The sequence below is a fragment of the Callospermophilus lateralis genome, chromosome 13, assembly GCF_048772815.1.
Source record: "Callospermophilus lateralis isolate mCalLat2 chromosome 13, mCalLat2.hap1, whole genome shotgun sequence".
NCBI lineage: Eukaryota > Metazoa > Chordata > Mammalia > Rodentia > Sciuridae > Callospermophilus > Callospermophilus lateralis.
In genome coordinates, this window is record NC_135317.1 from 107,900,279 (window position 1) to 107,915,268 (window position 14,990).

The window sequence follows — 14,990 nt, forward strand, 5'->3', positions numbered from 1 at the left end:
GGTAAGGCAGGACTCTTGACTTTAGAATCTGGAAGAATTTGAGCTGATACTGAAGTATGGAGGTTTTGTTTGGGACTGCAGTACCCCGGGCCTCCGCTGCCCAGGAGCATGCCGGCATCCCCTGTGCTCCCACATGGAGGCAGCCAGGAGCCGCTGTCTTTCTGCCATAGTGACAGGGCCCCTTGGAGCCTGTGCACAGCAAACCCAGGATGCCACTGGAGCTGCTCCCTGTGCTTCATGTTCATTTCTGTACTGATATAAGAAAGTCTGCCTCCATGACAGTTCTCAAGAGGACTCCCAAACTGGGAGGTGGCAATGAGGCAAGGCAAGAAGACAGAGTAAATGGGGTTTCAGGAGAGCCTCAAAAGGGAACCTTTGTGCCAAAGATGGGCTCCACCCTGCCACCTCCAGCTGGAGGGTCCCGGTGTCTTCTGCAGTTACCATCAGGAGTTACCCAGAAAACAGTTCAGTGGGGGAAAAGCAGCCAGAGACCAGGTACCTTCAGGAGGGTCCCAGTGATTTCTCCTGTAGACTATGGATGAGTCTTTGCTGCAGGTGTGCACACTCGATGAGGCCTGCCTTCTCCAGGGTGACAGGGCTGGTGTGGTGTGTGCCAAACACTCCCTTGCACTGACTGGTGGCTGACCTTCCTGGATTTCCCAAGGGTCTTCTCAGTGCTTGCTTTCCCCTGGCCACCTCTTACTATGTCTGACTCAAAATGGCCCTGGGAGGAAGGGTAATAAAGCAGCCTTAGGGGTCAGGCTTGGCCAGTGTGGCCAGCAGAACAGTCCATTTAGTTGAAGGTTTAAAAAGGAAAAACACTGTCTAGATGATTCTTGGAGAGCAGATGGTACTGACTTGAGTTCACAGAAAAGGAGCATTAACACGGCAGGACTCATTTTACTAAGCACAGGATAAAGGGAAGTACGGGCCCATGATGCTTTTGTCTTAGAAGACATTTATGAGAACAAGATACCAAGTTTTCTACCCATCAGCTTGTGGCACTGGATTTTCACTGATGGTAAATTCATATCCCTTAAGGACTTTCCTTATGTGGTTTGGTAACATTCCATTCCTGAGCATCCAAAACGAGAAAAAGAGCTATTTATGGTAGCCCTCCCCCACCTTTCTTCCTTTGCCTTCAAGGACACCAATATTACTGTATCCCATGAACACTTGGATTCAAAGGATAGTATGTTGGTATAGAACTAGATGGGGAATATAGACAAAAAGCTTAAAATGTAAGTAACTTTTGACACTGTCAGCAGGTAAATAAAAGCACTATGGCCTAGGGACTTTATTATCAAAGTTTATTGTTGGGGTCACTTCCTATCTATCTGCCAGGGAGTACACTATGTCCGGGTGTGCTATAGTCATTCTGCAGAACAGCTGTACTGGGGCTGTTAGGCATAGACCGCGGAGGGAAGCCAGGAGACCGTGGTGGCAGTGCCGTCCCTCCAGGAACGCTCCAGTGCTGCGCAGCCTGTAAGGCATCATCTCTGCTGGCGAGGAGACGTGAGGTATGGGTCAAGATGAGTCGAACCATTTCTGTTATCTCGGCAAGGTAACTGGCTCCCACAGAGGAACCTAAAATTAGGTCCTATAGCATCTTTTAAGCTTCCAAAGCAAGAGAAATAGGACATGGAGAAGGGCCAGGAACTGGGCCACTGGAGAAAAAATTAAGGAAGGAATGGAAGCTTCTGGAATGAAAAGTAACAGGTTCTGGGTGTCGTTTTTGGATGTGCAAGAATACAGAATATAAAGCAAATAGGGGAACAATTCAGATAGTGAAAGTTGAGTTTTCCTCCTATGGGGAGACTGGTTTAAAAAGATCAGAAAGGTGAATCACTGAAGGAAGAGGAGTACCTGAGTAGAAATGGGCGTTTCAAGATGCCAAGAGAAGCTTGTACGACGGCTGCGAGCTGCGTCTGTAGGAGTGACTACAGCAGCCAGTGAGCAGGCCTGACTTGGGAATGACGGCTCCTAGTGATGGCTTCTTCTGAGGATCTGTAGCTCAGACGGGCTTGAAGGAATGTCTTCATAACTTGCGACTTGGCGGGAATGTGAGTGACCACTGTGTAAGAACTCAGCGGCCTTCCAGCTGTCCTTGCAGGGTGGATGATCCCAAGTCTCCAAACAGCAGTGGCAGAGGCCTGTGCCCTCCCACATCCCTTGTTACAAGAACATTAAAAAGTACCAGATGAGTCTGCAGGCCTTGTACCTTGTGGACAGCAGACCCCTCACAGGGACGTCTGCAGGTGGCCCGAGAGCAGGAGCTCGTGCACCAAGTGCTGCCTTCACCGTTAAGCAGGACAGTGAAGAGGCAGGCCCATCAGACAAGACCCCACAAGTCTAGCTGCCATCCAGACTGGGAAGGTAGAACAGCAAGTTTACTTTGACCATGTCTTCCATACTAACCTAGTTTGTCTTCAGAAAAGCCACCTGCTGGCACCAGGCCAGGGTGTCTTAATTTTGCTGTTAGCATCAGTATCTCATATTCCCTAAGGGGCTTCTGATGCCCTTCTACAAAACCTGTGACCCTGTGGGCATGGCCTGTGCTCCTGGAAGCATTCTCAAGGCAAGACACACACCGACTTGAGGTCTTCTCTGCAGAGAGCTGCTTCACAGCACCAGAGCTGTGCCCACATGCGGGTCTCCATGTTGCGAGGTCCTGCTCCCCAGGAGCACCTTGCCCTCGCCTACTTACAGGCTTCTTTTGACGGAGAGGTGGATAATCTCCAAGAAATAGGCAGAAGGGTTCTTTCCTAATCTTGTTGCTGATGAAATTAAGGGTCTTCTACTTGGCTGCGGACACTTCAAGGGGCAGGCAGGGCGTGTCCCAGGATGGACACTGTTCGCTGTCCAGAACTGGGCTGTTGAGAGCCCTGTCGCCTCTTCCTGCTGCTCCCTGTGTATCCACTGCGTTCGGGAGTCATTTCCCCCCTCTGTTGCCGTCAGTGCCATTTGCTGGAAAACAGAACTAAATGTGAATTAACCTTTGGATTTCTGGATATCTTAACAAAAACAGCAATTCCATTAGTTTTATGTCCGTCTCCTCCCCTGCCGCCTGAGCAGCCAGACAGCTGCGTCTGTGGCAAGAAAGCCCAGGCTGAGGTGTGCGGAGGTGCCCGCGCTCACAGCTGCAGGGTAGTCAGCTTTCTTCCCTTCTTGGCAGTTCCTGAACGAGGCCCTGGGGGGGGGGACACTCGGAAAACTGAAAATGCCCCCCCCTCCCCCCCGTTATCTGACAAGGAGAGGGAAAAGCAAAAGGTGAGAACACTGGCTCCAGAAGAGGGAGGCTGGATCAGGGGCTTATCAAAGTGGGGGACGTGAGGAAGCAACAGGCCATTTCTGTTACCCGGAGCATACAGTAAGGTCTTGCTCTGTGGTAACTGCAGGGGCCCAGAATGACAGTGGAGTTAGGGACATGACTAACTGATGATGTGGGGGTGTGCAAGGAGGCCTGAGCCACTCTTCCACACCCATGGAACTGTACTTTCACATACAGAACCACATCAAGGTGGTTCAGTCTTCTGTCTAAGGGATGACCTCACCTCTTGTGAAGCAAGGAGGTTGGAGTGGCCTGCCCTGGGCCCTTCCTGGCTGCCTGCGGCCTGCTGCTCCCTCCAGGGGAGTGTGGGTAAGGGAGGCTCCTTCCCTCTTCCTCTCAGCTGCTGCTCTGCACTCAGCCCTATCCCAGGCCCTCCATTTGTAGTGTTAGGTGGCACCCTGCTTTATTTTGTTTCTGGTGCAAAGATTTCAGTTCTACAGCACCATCCTGCAGACATCTGCTGACATAACAGCCCACCCACCCCAAAGGCCAGGATGAAACGGAAGATGTGAAGATGCGTGTTTACTCCTGGCAGGTGTTAGGTGTAGACCAGGCCAGGACGGAGACCCGAGGCCCAGCAGATGAGGTACTGAAGGCAGGCCTCCTGCCCTGTGTCCTGGTCCTTCAAGTACATCAGGCACACACTGGCCCTAAACATTCTGTGTGAATTATAAGGGAAAGAAAAAAGCTGTCTTTTTCAGACAAAATTTTTTGTGAGCTGCACATTATCAGACCCTTTTAGGCCCAAATAGTTTCTTACAAAGTTACAGCTGTCAGATTCCGAGTCGGGCAGCTCACCCTTTGTTCATTTCACTAGTATATAAGTGCTCCTGGTCTGGGCCCCAGGGCACAGTACCCATGAAGGGCGTCAGACAGCCCTTGCCTGGGAAGGAGAGAATGCTGCTGGTCTGGCACCCGCACACTGCCCCGTGGACTGAGAACTCGAAACAAATATCGGAGAGAGGTAGGTTGGCTGGCAGCCTGGGATGGCAGAGCCCTGAGCACTTACTCCGACCAGCCACCAAGGAGCTGGCCCCTCAGTTGCCCTCTGCTGTGCTCTCCACAGGGGGTTCACCTCCTCCCTGTAGCTCGCTCTCCACTTCCCACAAGACATCATCTTCCTCCTCCAGGTTGCTGGAGATGTGGCACTTCTTGAACCCCTGGACAATGGATTCGCTGGAGATGCTATTCCAGGCCACCATGACCCACTCCAGGAAGAGGCCCAGGGGCGGCTTCTTGGCATTGCCGGTGGGGCTCAGGGCCAGGTTCCCAGCCAGAAGCCAGTTGGAGTACTGGGCGCGCACGCTGTCGTTGAGCGGCTTGTAGACCACCACGTCCAGCACCTGCAGCTGCGAGGTCAGGCCCCCGGGGATGATCACCATGTCGGTATTCATGCTCTCCATGGAGCTCTTCACCGAGTCGGTGGCGTGGCCGCGGAAGCCGTTCAGGATCAGCATGCCCCGCTGCTTGGGCAGGGCCCCGGTCCGCCGCCGCCACACCACCTCCAACCAGTCCTGCATCAGGTCCTCCGTCATCCACCCATAGCGGTGGCAGCGGATCTCCATGCCGCTGGGGAACTTCCCAGGCGGGATGTACGTGCCCCTCAGGATGATGTAGGGCGGCAGCTTCCGCCCGTCGGCCAGGACGCCCAGCATGGCCGTGATCTTGAGCTTCTCCCTGCCCGGCGTCTTCACCAGGACGGGCTTCTCACCCTGGTTGTCGACGGTCACCCTGGACGGCACCTCCAAGCAGATGGGCGTCTCGTCCGCGTTGCCCATCTGCGCCACGTGGTAGTCGTGCGCCCTGCGCAGGGCCAGCACACTGCGCTGGTAGGTGACCAGTTTCTCGGTCAGGTCCTCGGGCAGATGCTGGGGCACGGGCACCTTGTGTCGCAGGGACAAGTCGTACCTTCTCATCATCCTCCGGCACCAGCCCAGGCTCGCCTTGAAGCCCTTCTCGGGGATATTCATCTCCTGGGCGATCTCCAGTGCCTTCAGCTGCATGGCCTCCCTGGTGATGGGGTCCCCCTTGGCCTGCATGTACCGCACATACTCGGCCACGCGCTGGTCCACGAGGGCGAACCTCCCGTTCTTGGGGCCGCGGAAGGCCCGCCGCATGGCGTGCGCGTTCTGGAGCTGCGGCTTGACCTTGCGCCAGTCCCGCACGTTCTTCTCGAGCACCCCGAACTGCTTGGCCGCCTGGCAGTTGTTGGTGCCCTCGGCGTACTCCACCACCATCAGCTTGAAGCCCGCGTCGTAGCTGCGGCGCATGCCCCGGCTAAACTGGAACCTCCCCGCCAGGTCCTCGGCAGACAGGTCGCACCCCGGGAAGCCCATGGCCATGTAGAAGGGGTACCCCTCGCTCCACTCGGGCAGCTCGGCCAGGCCTAGGCCGTCCAGGTGCTGGGGCTGAGGAAACTGTGCGTGGGGGTTCACGGGGCCTGCCCAGTATGGAGGCTTCACGTCGGACTCTTCCTTTTCTGGGAGACAGAACAATGCCAGTGAGTGAGACGGCGTTTCCCAGAGCTTCCGGGTCAGAATGCTCCACCCGAGGTTTACCAAGACAGTGACTCTCTCAGTAGGTCACAGTGCCTAAGTCCCACCTGGAGTCCACCAACCTCTCCAGGAACTGCACACCCTCTGCCAGGAGAAGAGAGCTGTGGAGGAACTGACCTCCAAGCTTGGACTACATAATTTGGGGGCCACATGTGGGTAAAAATGTTTATGGCCAGGTGTGGTGGAACACACCTGTAGGCCCAATGATTCTGGAGAATGAGGCAGGAGGAAGGCAGGTTTGAGGCCATCTCAAAATAAATACAAAGGACCTGGGATGTAGCTCAGTGGTATAGTGCACCTGGGTTCAATCCCTAATACCAAAAGGAAAAAAAAAAGTCTATGTAGATGAGAAGATAAAGGTAACCCATACTACCACATGATATTACAGAGATTTAGGTGCACCCTGCACTGAATCATCTCCTTTGAATCAAGAAAACTACAACAAAAGCCACATTAGTTAAGTTCATAAGGCAGAAAACTAGTTCTTGCACACCAATGTTAACACCTGTTCCACTCACTGTGTGTCTGTATCTGGAAGGTGGCAGAAACTGAGTATGATCTGAGGAAATTACTGTGTTTCACCAAAACCCAAATGCCATACTGCAGGATGCATGACTACAAGCCATTAAAAGAAAAATAAAATGCCACTAATTGTAACTATCACATGCCATCAATTTTAAGGAGCATTTCAGAGTTGGTAGTGTTACAGGGGAAAACATGTCTTAGAATTGATGAATTACGGCACTTTAAATTCTTACCTAGAGAAAAGCAAGACCGCTTTGGTGTCTGGAAGGTATGTTATATTCATCCCACTGTGACCCCTTTCTCTCTACAAGAGATTAGGTGCTTCTCAGACACTTGCTCAGATGAGCACGGGAGCTGTTACTGCTTTTCCCACCCAGTGGGAGGCGGCAGTGCCAGACAAAGGCTCTGAAAGCTCGCTCCCCAGTTCCTAGTCTGCAGAGGCATCAGGTGTGCTGAGAGGTGGCTGGGCTTCCACGATGTGCACTGGACCAAACGGCGCACAAGCCCCATCCAGCTGCTCCCACATCAAGGCTGCACACCAAGTCTTATTTAGACCCACAAGAGACAAATGGGGAAACTGAGGCTCAAAGAGATGAAAGAAGCTGCCTAAGGCCAAAGCATGGGAAGGAGGAAGACCTTTAAACGCCAAAGCCCCATAACTTTTGTGTCTCGCTCCTAAATACACCACGGAACATCCGCGGGGGCTGGAAACCCAGCTCCATGGGGCTCCCTTCAGAGGATGGTGGAACTGGTCTACTCGTACCTGTGGAGGTTCCTCTTTGGAGCTGCCACTCATCAGAGTTATGGGACTCCTCTTCCCCTTCCAAACGAGTGATCATGTCTGGCTTAGGGAAAGGGAATTCTGTTTGTAGAAAACAAAACAGACAATAGCTGTATGTCACTGCCTCAGAGCAGTCCCCAAATAAGTACTTTGACTTAACCCCCCGTGCCTCCACTACTTTGTGAAAGATGGGATGCTGGACCTCTCCAGGCGAGAGCTGGTCAGCAGCCACCAGGGAAGTGCAGCTGAAGAGCAGGCGATGAGCACCACCACCATGAGCCAGCACACTGGGGAGGGCTCCAAAGGCCAGACTCTGAGAGGAGGATGTGCCAGAGTCCGAGTGGGGCAAGTCCCCAAATTTCTGAGGCTGGCAGGATACCAACGAAGGCCTTGCTTCCTTTCTGGAGATCAAAGCACAGGCCCAGATCCACGGTGATGTTTCCAAAGCTAAGCCACCTTTTTAAAACATGTGAATGCCCGCCTGGGTTGAACAAGGACTCAACAGGACTGCCGAGTGGGATGGACATAATATTCATATCATGCCTGAATCAAAACCAGGGGGTTAAATGGGCAATGGCAAGGAGGGGGCAGAATCCAAGCTCAGGACGCTGGGTACACCAGAGAAGAGAGACAAGGACACAGTTCTCTGGGTGCAGAGCCTCTAGGACACAAAGGAAAACGAAGTGTTACCCAGGGACAGGACGGTTTCATAATTCATCCTCATGACTTCCCGGTACAGGGCCTTTTGTTGCTCCGTCAAAACTTCCCACTCCTCATCGGAAAAATATATGGCCACCTCATCAAACAGGGCCGGTACCTGGAACATAAACAGGCCTTTCTCAGTGACGTGGGCGCACGCAGACATGGACTTTCTGGTCCCACAGGGTCCCCAGCCCTGCCTCACAGGCCAGGTCAGGCCCCCCTTGTCTGTGTTCATGCAGCTACTCAGCTACTGGGGGCAAGAGCACAGGCCCTCCCATGCCCACTCCAGTGGCCACCACCTCTTTAGTTCACAAACAAAGGAAGCAGCACCTTGAAAAGAAAACTACCTCCAGCCATCAGCAGGTCGGGGGACACTCGACGTCCTATCCTCATGCACTGTGAGAGCTGCCCACTGCCCACACACTCCATAGGTGGAGGCCAACCACACCAGAGCGTGCCCATCAGCACTCTCATCCAACCCGCACCTCCCTACCTCCCAAAGACCCTCAGACCAGCAGGGGGAGCTGGGTTTGCATATTTAAACGCATCCCCTCTTCCCACAGGATCTCTGGGGTTTTCCAGGATACTCCATTTTCAAGGCACTAACCCTAGTGTTTGATTTGGAACCCAAAGCAAGAGAGGAGCCAGTGAGAGGAGGAGCCTGCTGGTTTCTGCAGCCCAGAGAACCGGGGGAGGGGGAGGGGGAGGAGGAGGGAAAGGCGATTAGCACTTTGTTTCTGTGATGAGCTGCCAGAGCCGACTTCAGCTGGACACCTAGATCAGGTGGCAATGTCTTGTGCAGAGGGGACGATGCTCCGGTCCCCTGCAGGAGGGGTGCTCAGGGGCTATGGGCAGCCAAGCCACCAACCCCCTCCTTGTTTTTTTAGTTGGTTTACTTTTCTTTTTACTACGTTTTCTCTCTCAGTCATTGAGAACCCCACTCCAAAGCTCACCATATCAGTGGTGGGAAACCACCAAACAGCTCGTTTCAAGCGGGTCACTGTATTCCTGCCTCCAAAGCCGTTCCCCAGAGCTGTCCCTGGGCCTGGGGACATGGCTCCCTTGGCCTGGAAAACCAGCTTTGTCAGGCGTCAGGCGCCCTGGCCGCCCTTCCTCCCCAGCACCTTCCACTTACAACACTTACAAGCCCTGTGGTCGCTTCACTGATTCCTCCCAACAACCCTGAAAAGGAGCACAGATGCTCCAGCTAATGAGGGAGGAAAGGGGCTCAGTCCCGTTTCCAGGATAAAGTCACACAGCTAATAACGGCCAGGCTGAGATCAGGACCCAGCACCGTGTGACTTCACTGTGGCTCTGTCTGGGGAGCCCAAAGCCGACTCCCTGGTGACTAGCCTCAACCTCTCTGCTCCAGATATGCTCAGCTGCCTGTGATCCCTGCCGCCTCCACACCTCTGCCCACTCCAACCTGGGCCTTGAGATCTCCTTGACCATCTTGGCCTGAGGAACACCCAGCCAGCTTCCTAGCCTCGGTCCTATCCATCCTGTTCCCCAGGCAGCCCGCTCATGTCCCCATGATACCCTGGGCTCAGCACCACGGAGGCCCTCGGCCCTGTTTGGCTTTCCTCATCTGCTCTCTCCACTAAAACGGCGTTCTCTGCCGGCAGAGCCTGTGCGTACCCACTTTGCTTCTCTAAGCTGAGGACGCTTCCTGTAGCTAGCAGTCACTTAAAACGTGTTTCTGAATGAACGATCCAGGCAGATAATCTCTGGATTTCCCTTCTCTTGTTGTGCTTGGAACAGTTTCAAAGAATCATTAAGTTTTATCTGTCACAAAACTGAGCCAACTCTTAGTTAGGAGTAAGAATGGACAAAAATCTCTTAAGTGTGAAATAGTAGGAGGTAAAAATGGATTGGTCTCTGGAAAGCCAGACATCCCAGGAATTTTCCACCCGACTCCCTCCCACTTCCCAGGTTTTTGAACATCTCTCCCTTTGGTCTATTCTCTCCCTGGGAGGCTTCAGATCTAGGCCATACCTATTTATAATCCCTTTCCTTTTGCTGATAAACCAGGACACAGCCTGGCTATGCAGGTCACCATGGAGGGTGACACATTCTAGGCCTCAGACACTGGTTGGGGAAGGCTAGAGGCTGGTGTGGGTCTGATGATGGGGCCTCGGAGGACCTTGGGACAGGCCCAGGCTGTGCAGCCCAGGCACAGTGCAGAGGCTCAGAAATCCCCACGGCAGCCCGTTCACTCCAGAGGCCTTCTACCTAGTGAACACAGCAGAAGATAAACAGGGCAGCCTGCAGCACACCCAAGGCCAGGCAACTCTCCCGGGGACTGGCAGGCAGGGCCCACTCCCTGCTTGCTCCCTGCCCTCCGACTCTGCCTCTGGCCTGTGTTCACTGCCTTGTTCCTCCTGGAAAGTGGCATTCCAGCAGTTATCTCCAAGGGCTTCCACTGCCTTGGCTGCTGGGAAGTGTTTACACACTCACGGCCTTGCAACCACCCAGCAGTCACCTGGCAGAGCGGGGAGACCTGAGGGAGCCTGTGCCGTTTGCATGGCATGCCTGCTGTGCCAGGCCTGGTGCGGGGCACTCCCACGTACATGACAGCATCTCTCTGACAAGCCAGCCAGGGACCTGCGGATGCAGACCCCACTTACACGGCGAGGAGGCAGTGGTGTGTCCAGAGCTGGATCAGCTCCGTCAGTCTGAGCACTGTAGCTGGAGAGCCAGCTTCCCTTGAAGAGATGCCTCAGACTCATTCCTCAGAGCTACTGAGGAGGGAGAGCTCACACTCCCCCAGGTCTCCTTCCTCTCCCTGCCTGGTTTGGAGCAGCTCCTGACTGCACACAGCTTCTCTCTGAGGCCTTTGCCTGTGTACTAACCCCTGCCTTCCCTTGGCCGACTCCACCCGTGACAAAGGCTGATTTCAACATACATTTTTTTCTCCTTGAAATTTATTTCTATTCTAATTTTCTGGAATTTTATAACAGAGCATAGTTCTTTTACTGATCACCGTAACGTAATCCTCTATAGCCAAGATGTATATTTGAAGCACAGATTCAATTCTTTCCTTCCCTGATTTAATGCTCTGGAGCAGTGCTTCTCTACCTAACATGACTGACACTTTGGGCAGTAATTCTTCATTGTGCAGGAGGCTGTCCTGTGCACTGGGATGTGCAGATAGATCCTGGGCCTGGGTGCTGGTAGGATATCCCCCCTATCTTGAGTCAAGACAACCAGAAGTGTCTCCACTACTGCTAAGTGGCTTAGGGTGGGGAGGGGGCAAAACTTGAGCCTACTGCTCAAGACCAGGCCTTCCTAGAAGCATCCTCCAGTCTGAATGAGGCCTTCCTGCGCCTGGCTGCTATAGCATCCTGAGCTCACCTCTACCACACACTCTGTAGGCTGTCTACTACTTTAGGTCACTTCCCTGTCTTGCTCATGAGATTAGAAACTCCATGGGTGTAAGGGTCTTGCCTTAACACCCAGCTCTGTGCAGTAACCACGGATGGGTGGTGGACTGCCTGGGGGCCACAGATGCCAAATCCCCAGCACCACCAAGCTGTCAGCTCCCTCTCCCGTCTCCTCTGGCGGCTCCTCCTTTCTCTGCCCAAGCAGGGACCTCACCTGGCTCTTTCCTCATTGCCCCAACTCATTCAGATGCCTGCTTTGACTGAACCCATTTCCCACGGTCCTGCACCCAGGGTCAGATGTTCTGGGCTGGCCAGTTTAGCCTTAAAACCCAGGGCTTCCACTGCCTTGAGGTCTCCTTCCTGGCCAAAGGCAGCTGACTCCTGCCTGGATCAGAACTGGGGAGGTGGGCCAAGAACAGTGATGAGGCAAAGGCGCGTGGCCCCCACAGCCAGACCAGCTGACCAGAGCCTGGTGTTCACTGTTTGTCTTTAGTTAGGCACAACATACATTCAGTAAGAGGTGCTCGTGTTAGGGGTATAGTTCAGGAGCCCTGTTATTTTATTTTTATTTATTTTTTAGTTGTAGTTGGGCATAATATCTTTAATTATTTATTTTTATGTGGTGCTGGGGATCAAACCCAGGGCCACACCTGTACTAGGCGAGTGCTCTACCATTGAGCCACAATCCAAGGGGCCCTATTCTTAAAGAACAAATACCAGTGGACATGTACATCCTGAAGGCAAAAGCAAGACAGCTTTTCTATACTTTAGTTCCCTCATGTGTCTGTGGGAGTGGACTGGACAATTGGAAGTGGCATGGCTCTGTGAACGGCTTCTTGTCGGACACTGGGATCTTATGTGTTATTGATATCGACAATGTTCATACACAACGGAAAGCTAAGCAGAAAAATGTTGTGTTGCTTATTTAAAATGTTTACAATTCATACCCAAATTCTAAGAAGTCCAGTAAATACTGTGAATAACTAGCTGGAACTCTGCTGTTTGCCTCTATCTCGCTTTTCTGTTTGCCTACGCTGAATTTCCCTCTTCCCGACTGCTTACCATTCCAGGCCCAGCAGGAGCAGCTCTCCCGGGTGAACTACTCTACGTCTAGCCTTCCTGTGGAGCTCAACAACCAGGTCTTGCTCAGAATGGGTCCCTTCAGCCAGCAGTAAGTCAGCAAATGTCCATTTACTGCCCACAAGGTGCCTGGCTGCAAGCTCGGTGCAGAGAAAGGGGGAAAGGAAGCCCAGGTCTGGACTCCTGAGACTCGCCATCTATGACGGGCCTCGTGGCCTCCTCCCTGGGCACTGCCTTTTAGAGCGGCAGGGCTGTCTCCTCAGGAATGCCAACACTCAGGCTAGGCTATCTTTACTTCCCATGAATGCTGGAGGAACTGGCTCCTAGGCCTGTTCCTCACCCTGCAGGTCACCGTCTTACTCACCCATCCACCCTCTGAGCAGATTCTCACTCTCTGCATGTCTGTGGGGACATCCTCCAGTTCCCGGCTCCGGATCTCTTCTTCCTCTTGCTCTTCTTTCAGGGTCAGATTGAGAGGGTAGGTAGTGGACTCCATATCTAAGAGCAAGATGCAGTTCAGACCATCAGGTGTCAGTGTGCTCAGGCTAGAAGGCAGGCAGGAGCAGGGTCAGGCCTGGGCAGGAAGGACTTCAGTGAAAACACCAGGAAGCTGGCAGGTGGCATATTTAATTATGATAAGAGGGACTGTGGGCAGACAGCCTATCTGGCTGCTTTCAGATATTTAAGAAAAGCTTTCTGTGACAGAGAGGCCAGACCGGTTGGTAGAGATGGCAGGGTGGAACCCAGGCCAGGGGTAAGTGTTCTGGGAAGGTTCTGAACACTAAACTGACAGGCAGAACTTTCCCCTACCCTGGGCTGCCCAGGCAGGGAACCAATGGGTGTTAATTTCTATACCTGAAGGTGTCTGGACACAGGGCACTTACTCACCTGGTGTGTGTGTGCGTGTGTGTGCGCGCACGCGCGTGTACCAGAGGCCAGTTAAGAAAGAAGGATGGTTGGCCCAGAATACCCATCATCTGGACTTTCCAATTTCCAAGGTTCCGTCCAAGAGCCAGTTCAGAAAACAGTCATTCTGCTTTAAGGGACTCTGCAATCCGGAGAGTCGGTGATACACAGTGAGGGGGACGCCTGGACGCCCAGGAGGGCGCAGGGCTCCGCCGGGCCCACCCGCCCCGGCCGGTACAAAGCGCCCGCTCTGCCCTCTAGGGGCGCGGGCAATTCCTGGCGAGCCGTGAGTGTGCCTCGCGGGCCACCTCCGCCCAGCCTTCCAAAGAAAGGGTCCTTCCGGAGTCCGCGCTCCTGCCTATCTCCAAGAGGACCCAGCGCGGGGCGTCAGCGCCCACAGCCGGGGCCCAACTTGGCGGCCTCCCCCCGGGCCGCTGGGGCGCGACGCGAGGGCTCCGCCCGGCGTGAGGGTGCGGGCGAGGCGGGCGCGGCGAGGCGAGGCCCTCCGCGCCCGCCGGGCCCGCGCTCGGCGTCCCGGGCGCGCCCGCCGGCCCTGCCCCGCGGCCCCGCGCACCTGCCGGCCGAGCCCGCGCCGCCCGCACCCGCGGCCCCAACAAAGGCGGCGGCGGCCCCGCTCGCCACGCCCGCCCGCCGCCCGCGCACTCACCGCCGCCGCAGGCCGGGCCGCCGGGGACGCGAGGGCCGCGGCCGCTGTCACGGCGCCATCCTGCCCGCCGCCGGCTTCCGTGCGCGCGGCCCCGCGGGAGGCAGCGCGGAGGACACGTGGTGGGCGGAGGGAGGGCCCGGCCGCAGCGGAGCGTGTTGGGAGGCGAGGGGAGGAGCGGCGGATGTCAGCAGGCCTAGCGGCGCCGGGACGCCGCCCGCGCCCACCTCCTCCCGCCGCTTCCGGCCGGCGGTGCGCTGCGAGCCCGGCGCGGGCCCCGGGCGCGCGGGCGAGAGAGGCGGCCTGGCCTCGCCGAGCGCGCTCCTTCGCGTCCCCCGGGAAGTGCACTTGCTGGGCTACCGCCCGCCGCTCGCGCGGAGCCTCCGCAGTGCGCTGCGGAGGCCGGAGCTGCGCGGAGGCCCGGGCCCTTGGGCCACGGGGGAGCGTCCCTGTCCCCGCAGGCTTGTTCCCGCCCCGCTTCTCCGAACGCGCGCCTCTGGTTGCCTTGTCCCCTGCCAGATCCCAAGCCTAGAACCCCGTGGACGAAGTCCTTGTGCGTGGACGCCCTTGCCTCTGAGTGCTCGGAGGAGTCCTTGCTGGCGACTCCGTGGCCCACAGAACCAGCGACCCAGAAAGCGCGCACTCCTCAAAAAGACTCTGCGTCTGGATTTTCGTGGGCAACTTAAGAAATAATGACTTTGGCATTTATTAAAATAGTAAGAAGGACTTCGTTCAGAGAGAAATGGTATTCAACACGGAATACAAGCACCGAAGGCTGGAGCTTTATGTCAATGAGTAGAACAAGGGAGTCTGTGGGGTCAGTAGGTGGGAATCACCAGGACGTCCAAGGGGGGGATTTTTTGCTAAACCGATTGAACAGGATTGTTGCTGAAGGCAGGCCAGGGTGGCGAGAGGTGAGGTATTTGGTCAGAGATGAGGGGTGATCAGACCCCAAGGTGGGGATGCTTTCCGAATCAGCTTTGCAGGATTCTTCCTGAAACTAGGCTGGTCAGTGAGAAGGTTGGCACGGGGGTCAAGGAGTGAAGCCAGAATTTGACACCTG

At 55.0% G+C, this 14,990-nt stretch overlaps 1 protein-coding gene across 4 annotated transcripts; it reads right to left on the reverse strand.

Moving 5' to 3' along the window:
- Positions 1 to 1,296: 1,296 nt before the first annotated feature.
- On the reverse strand, positions 1,297 to 14,020 carry Pogk (pogo transposable element derived with KRAB domain). Of its 4 annotated transcripts, XR_013088490.1 has the most exons (8): positions 13,931 to 14,020; positions 13,246 to 13,405; positions 12,722 to 12,855; positions 7,883 to 8,009; positions 7,175 to 7,273; positions 4,341 to 5,810; positions 1,867 to 2,967; positions 1,297 to 1,499 (listed from the first exon to the last, which is right to left on the reverse strand). XR_013088490.1 is itself a non-coding variant. In XM_076832332.2 (7 exons), the coding sequence occupies exons 3-7, from the start codon at positions 12,851 to 12,853 to the stop codon at positions 2,933 to 2,935; spliced, it is 1,797 nt and encodes a 598-aa protein (XP_076688447.1). In that variant the 5' UTR covers positions 12,854 to 12,855; positions 13,246 to 13,405; positions 13,931 to 14,020; the 3' UTR covers positions 1,814 to 2,932. The 4 variants fall into 4 exon arrangements, 3 of the variants coding, with proteins under 3 accessions (XP_076688447.1, XP_076688445.1, XP_076688446.1); XM_076832332.2 differs by lacking the exon at positions 1,297 to 1,499 and having other exon boundaries at positions 1,814 to 2,967; positions 4,407 to 5,810; XM_076832330.2 differs by lacking the exon at positions 1,297 to 1,499 and having other exon boundaries at positions 1,814 to 2,967.
- Between the last annotated feature and the right edge of the window lie 970 nt (positions 14,021 to 14,990).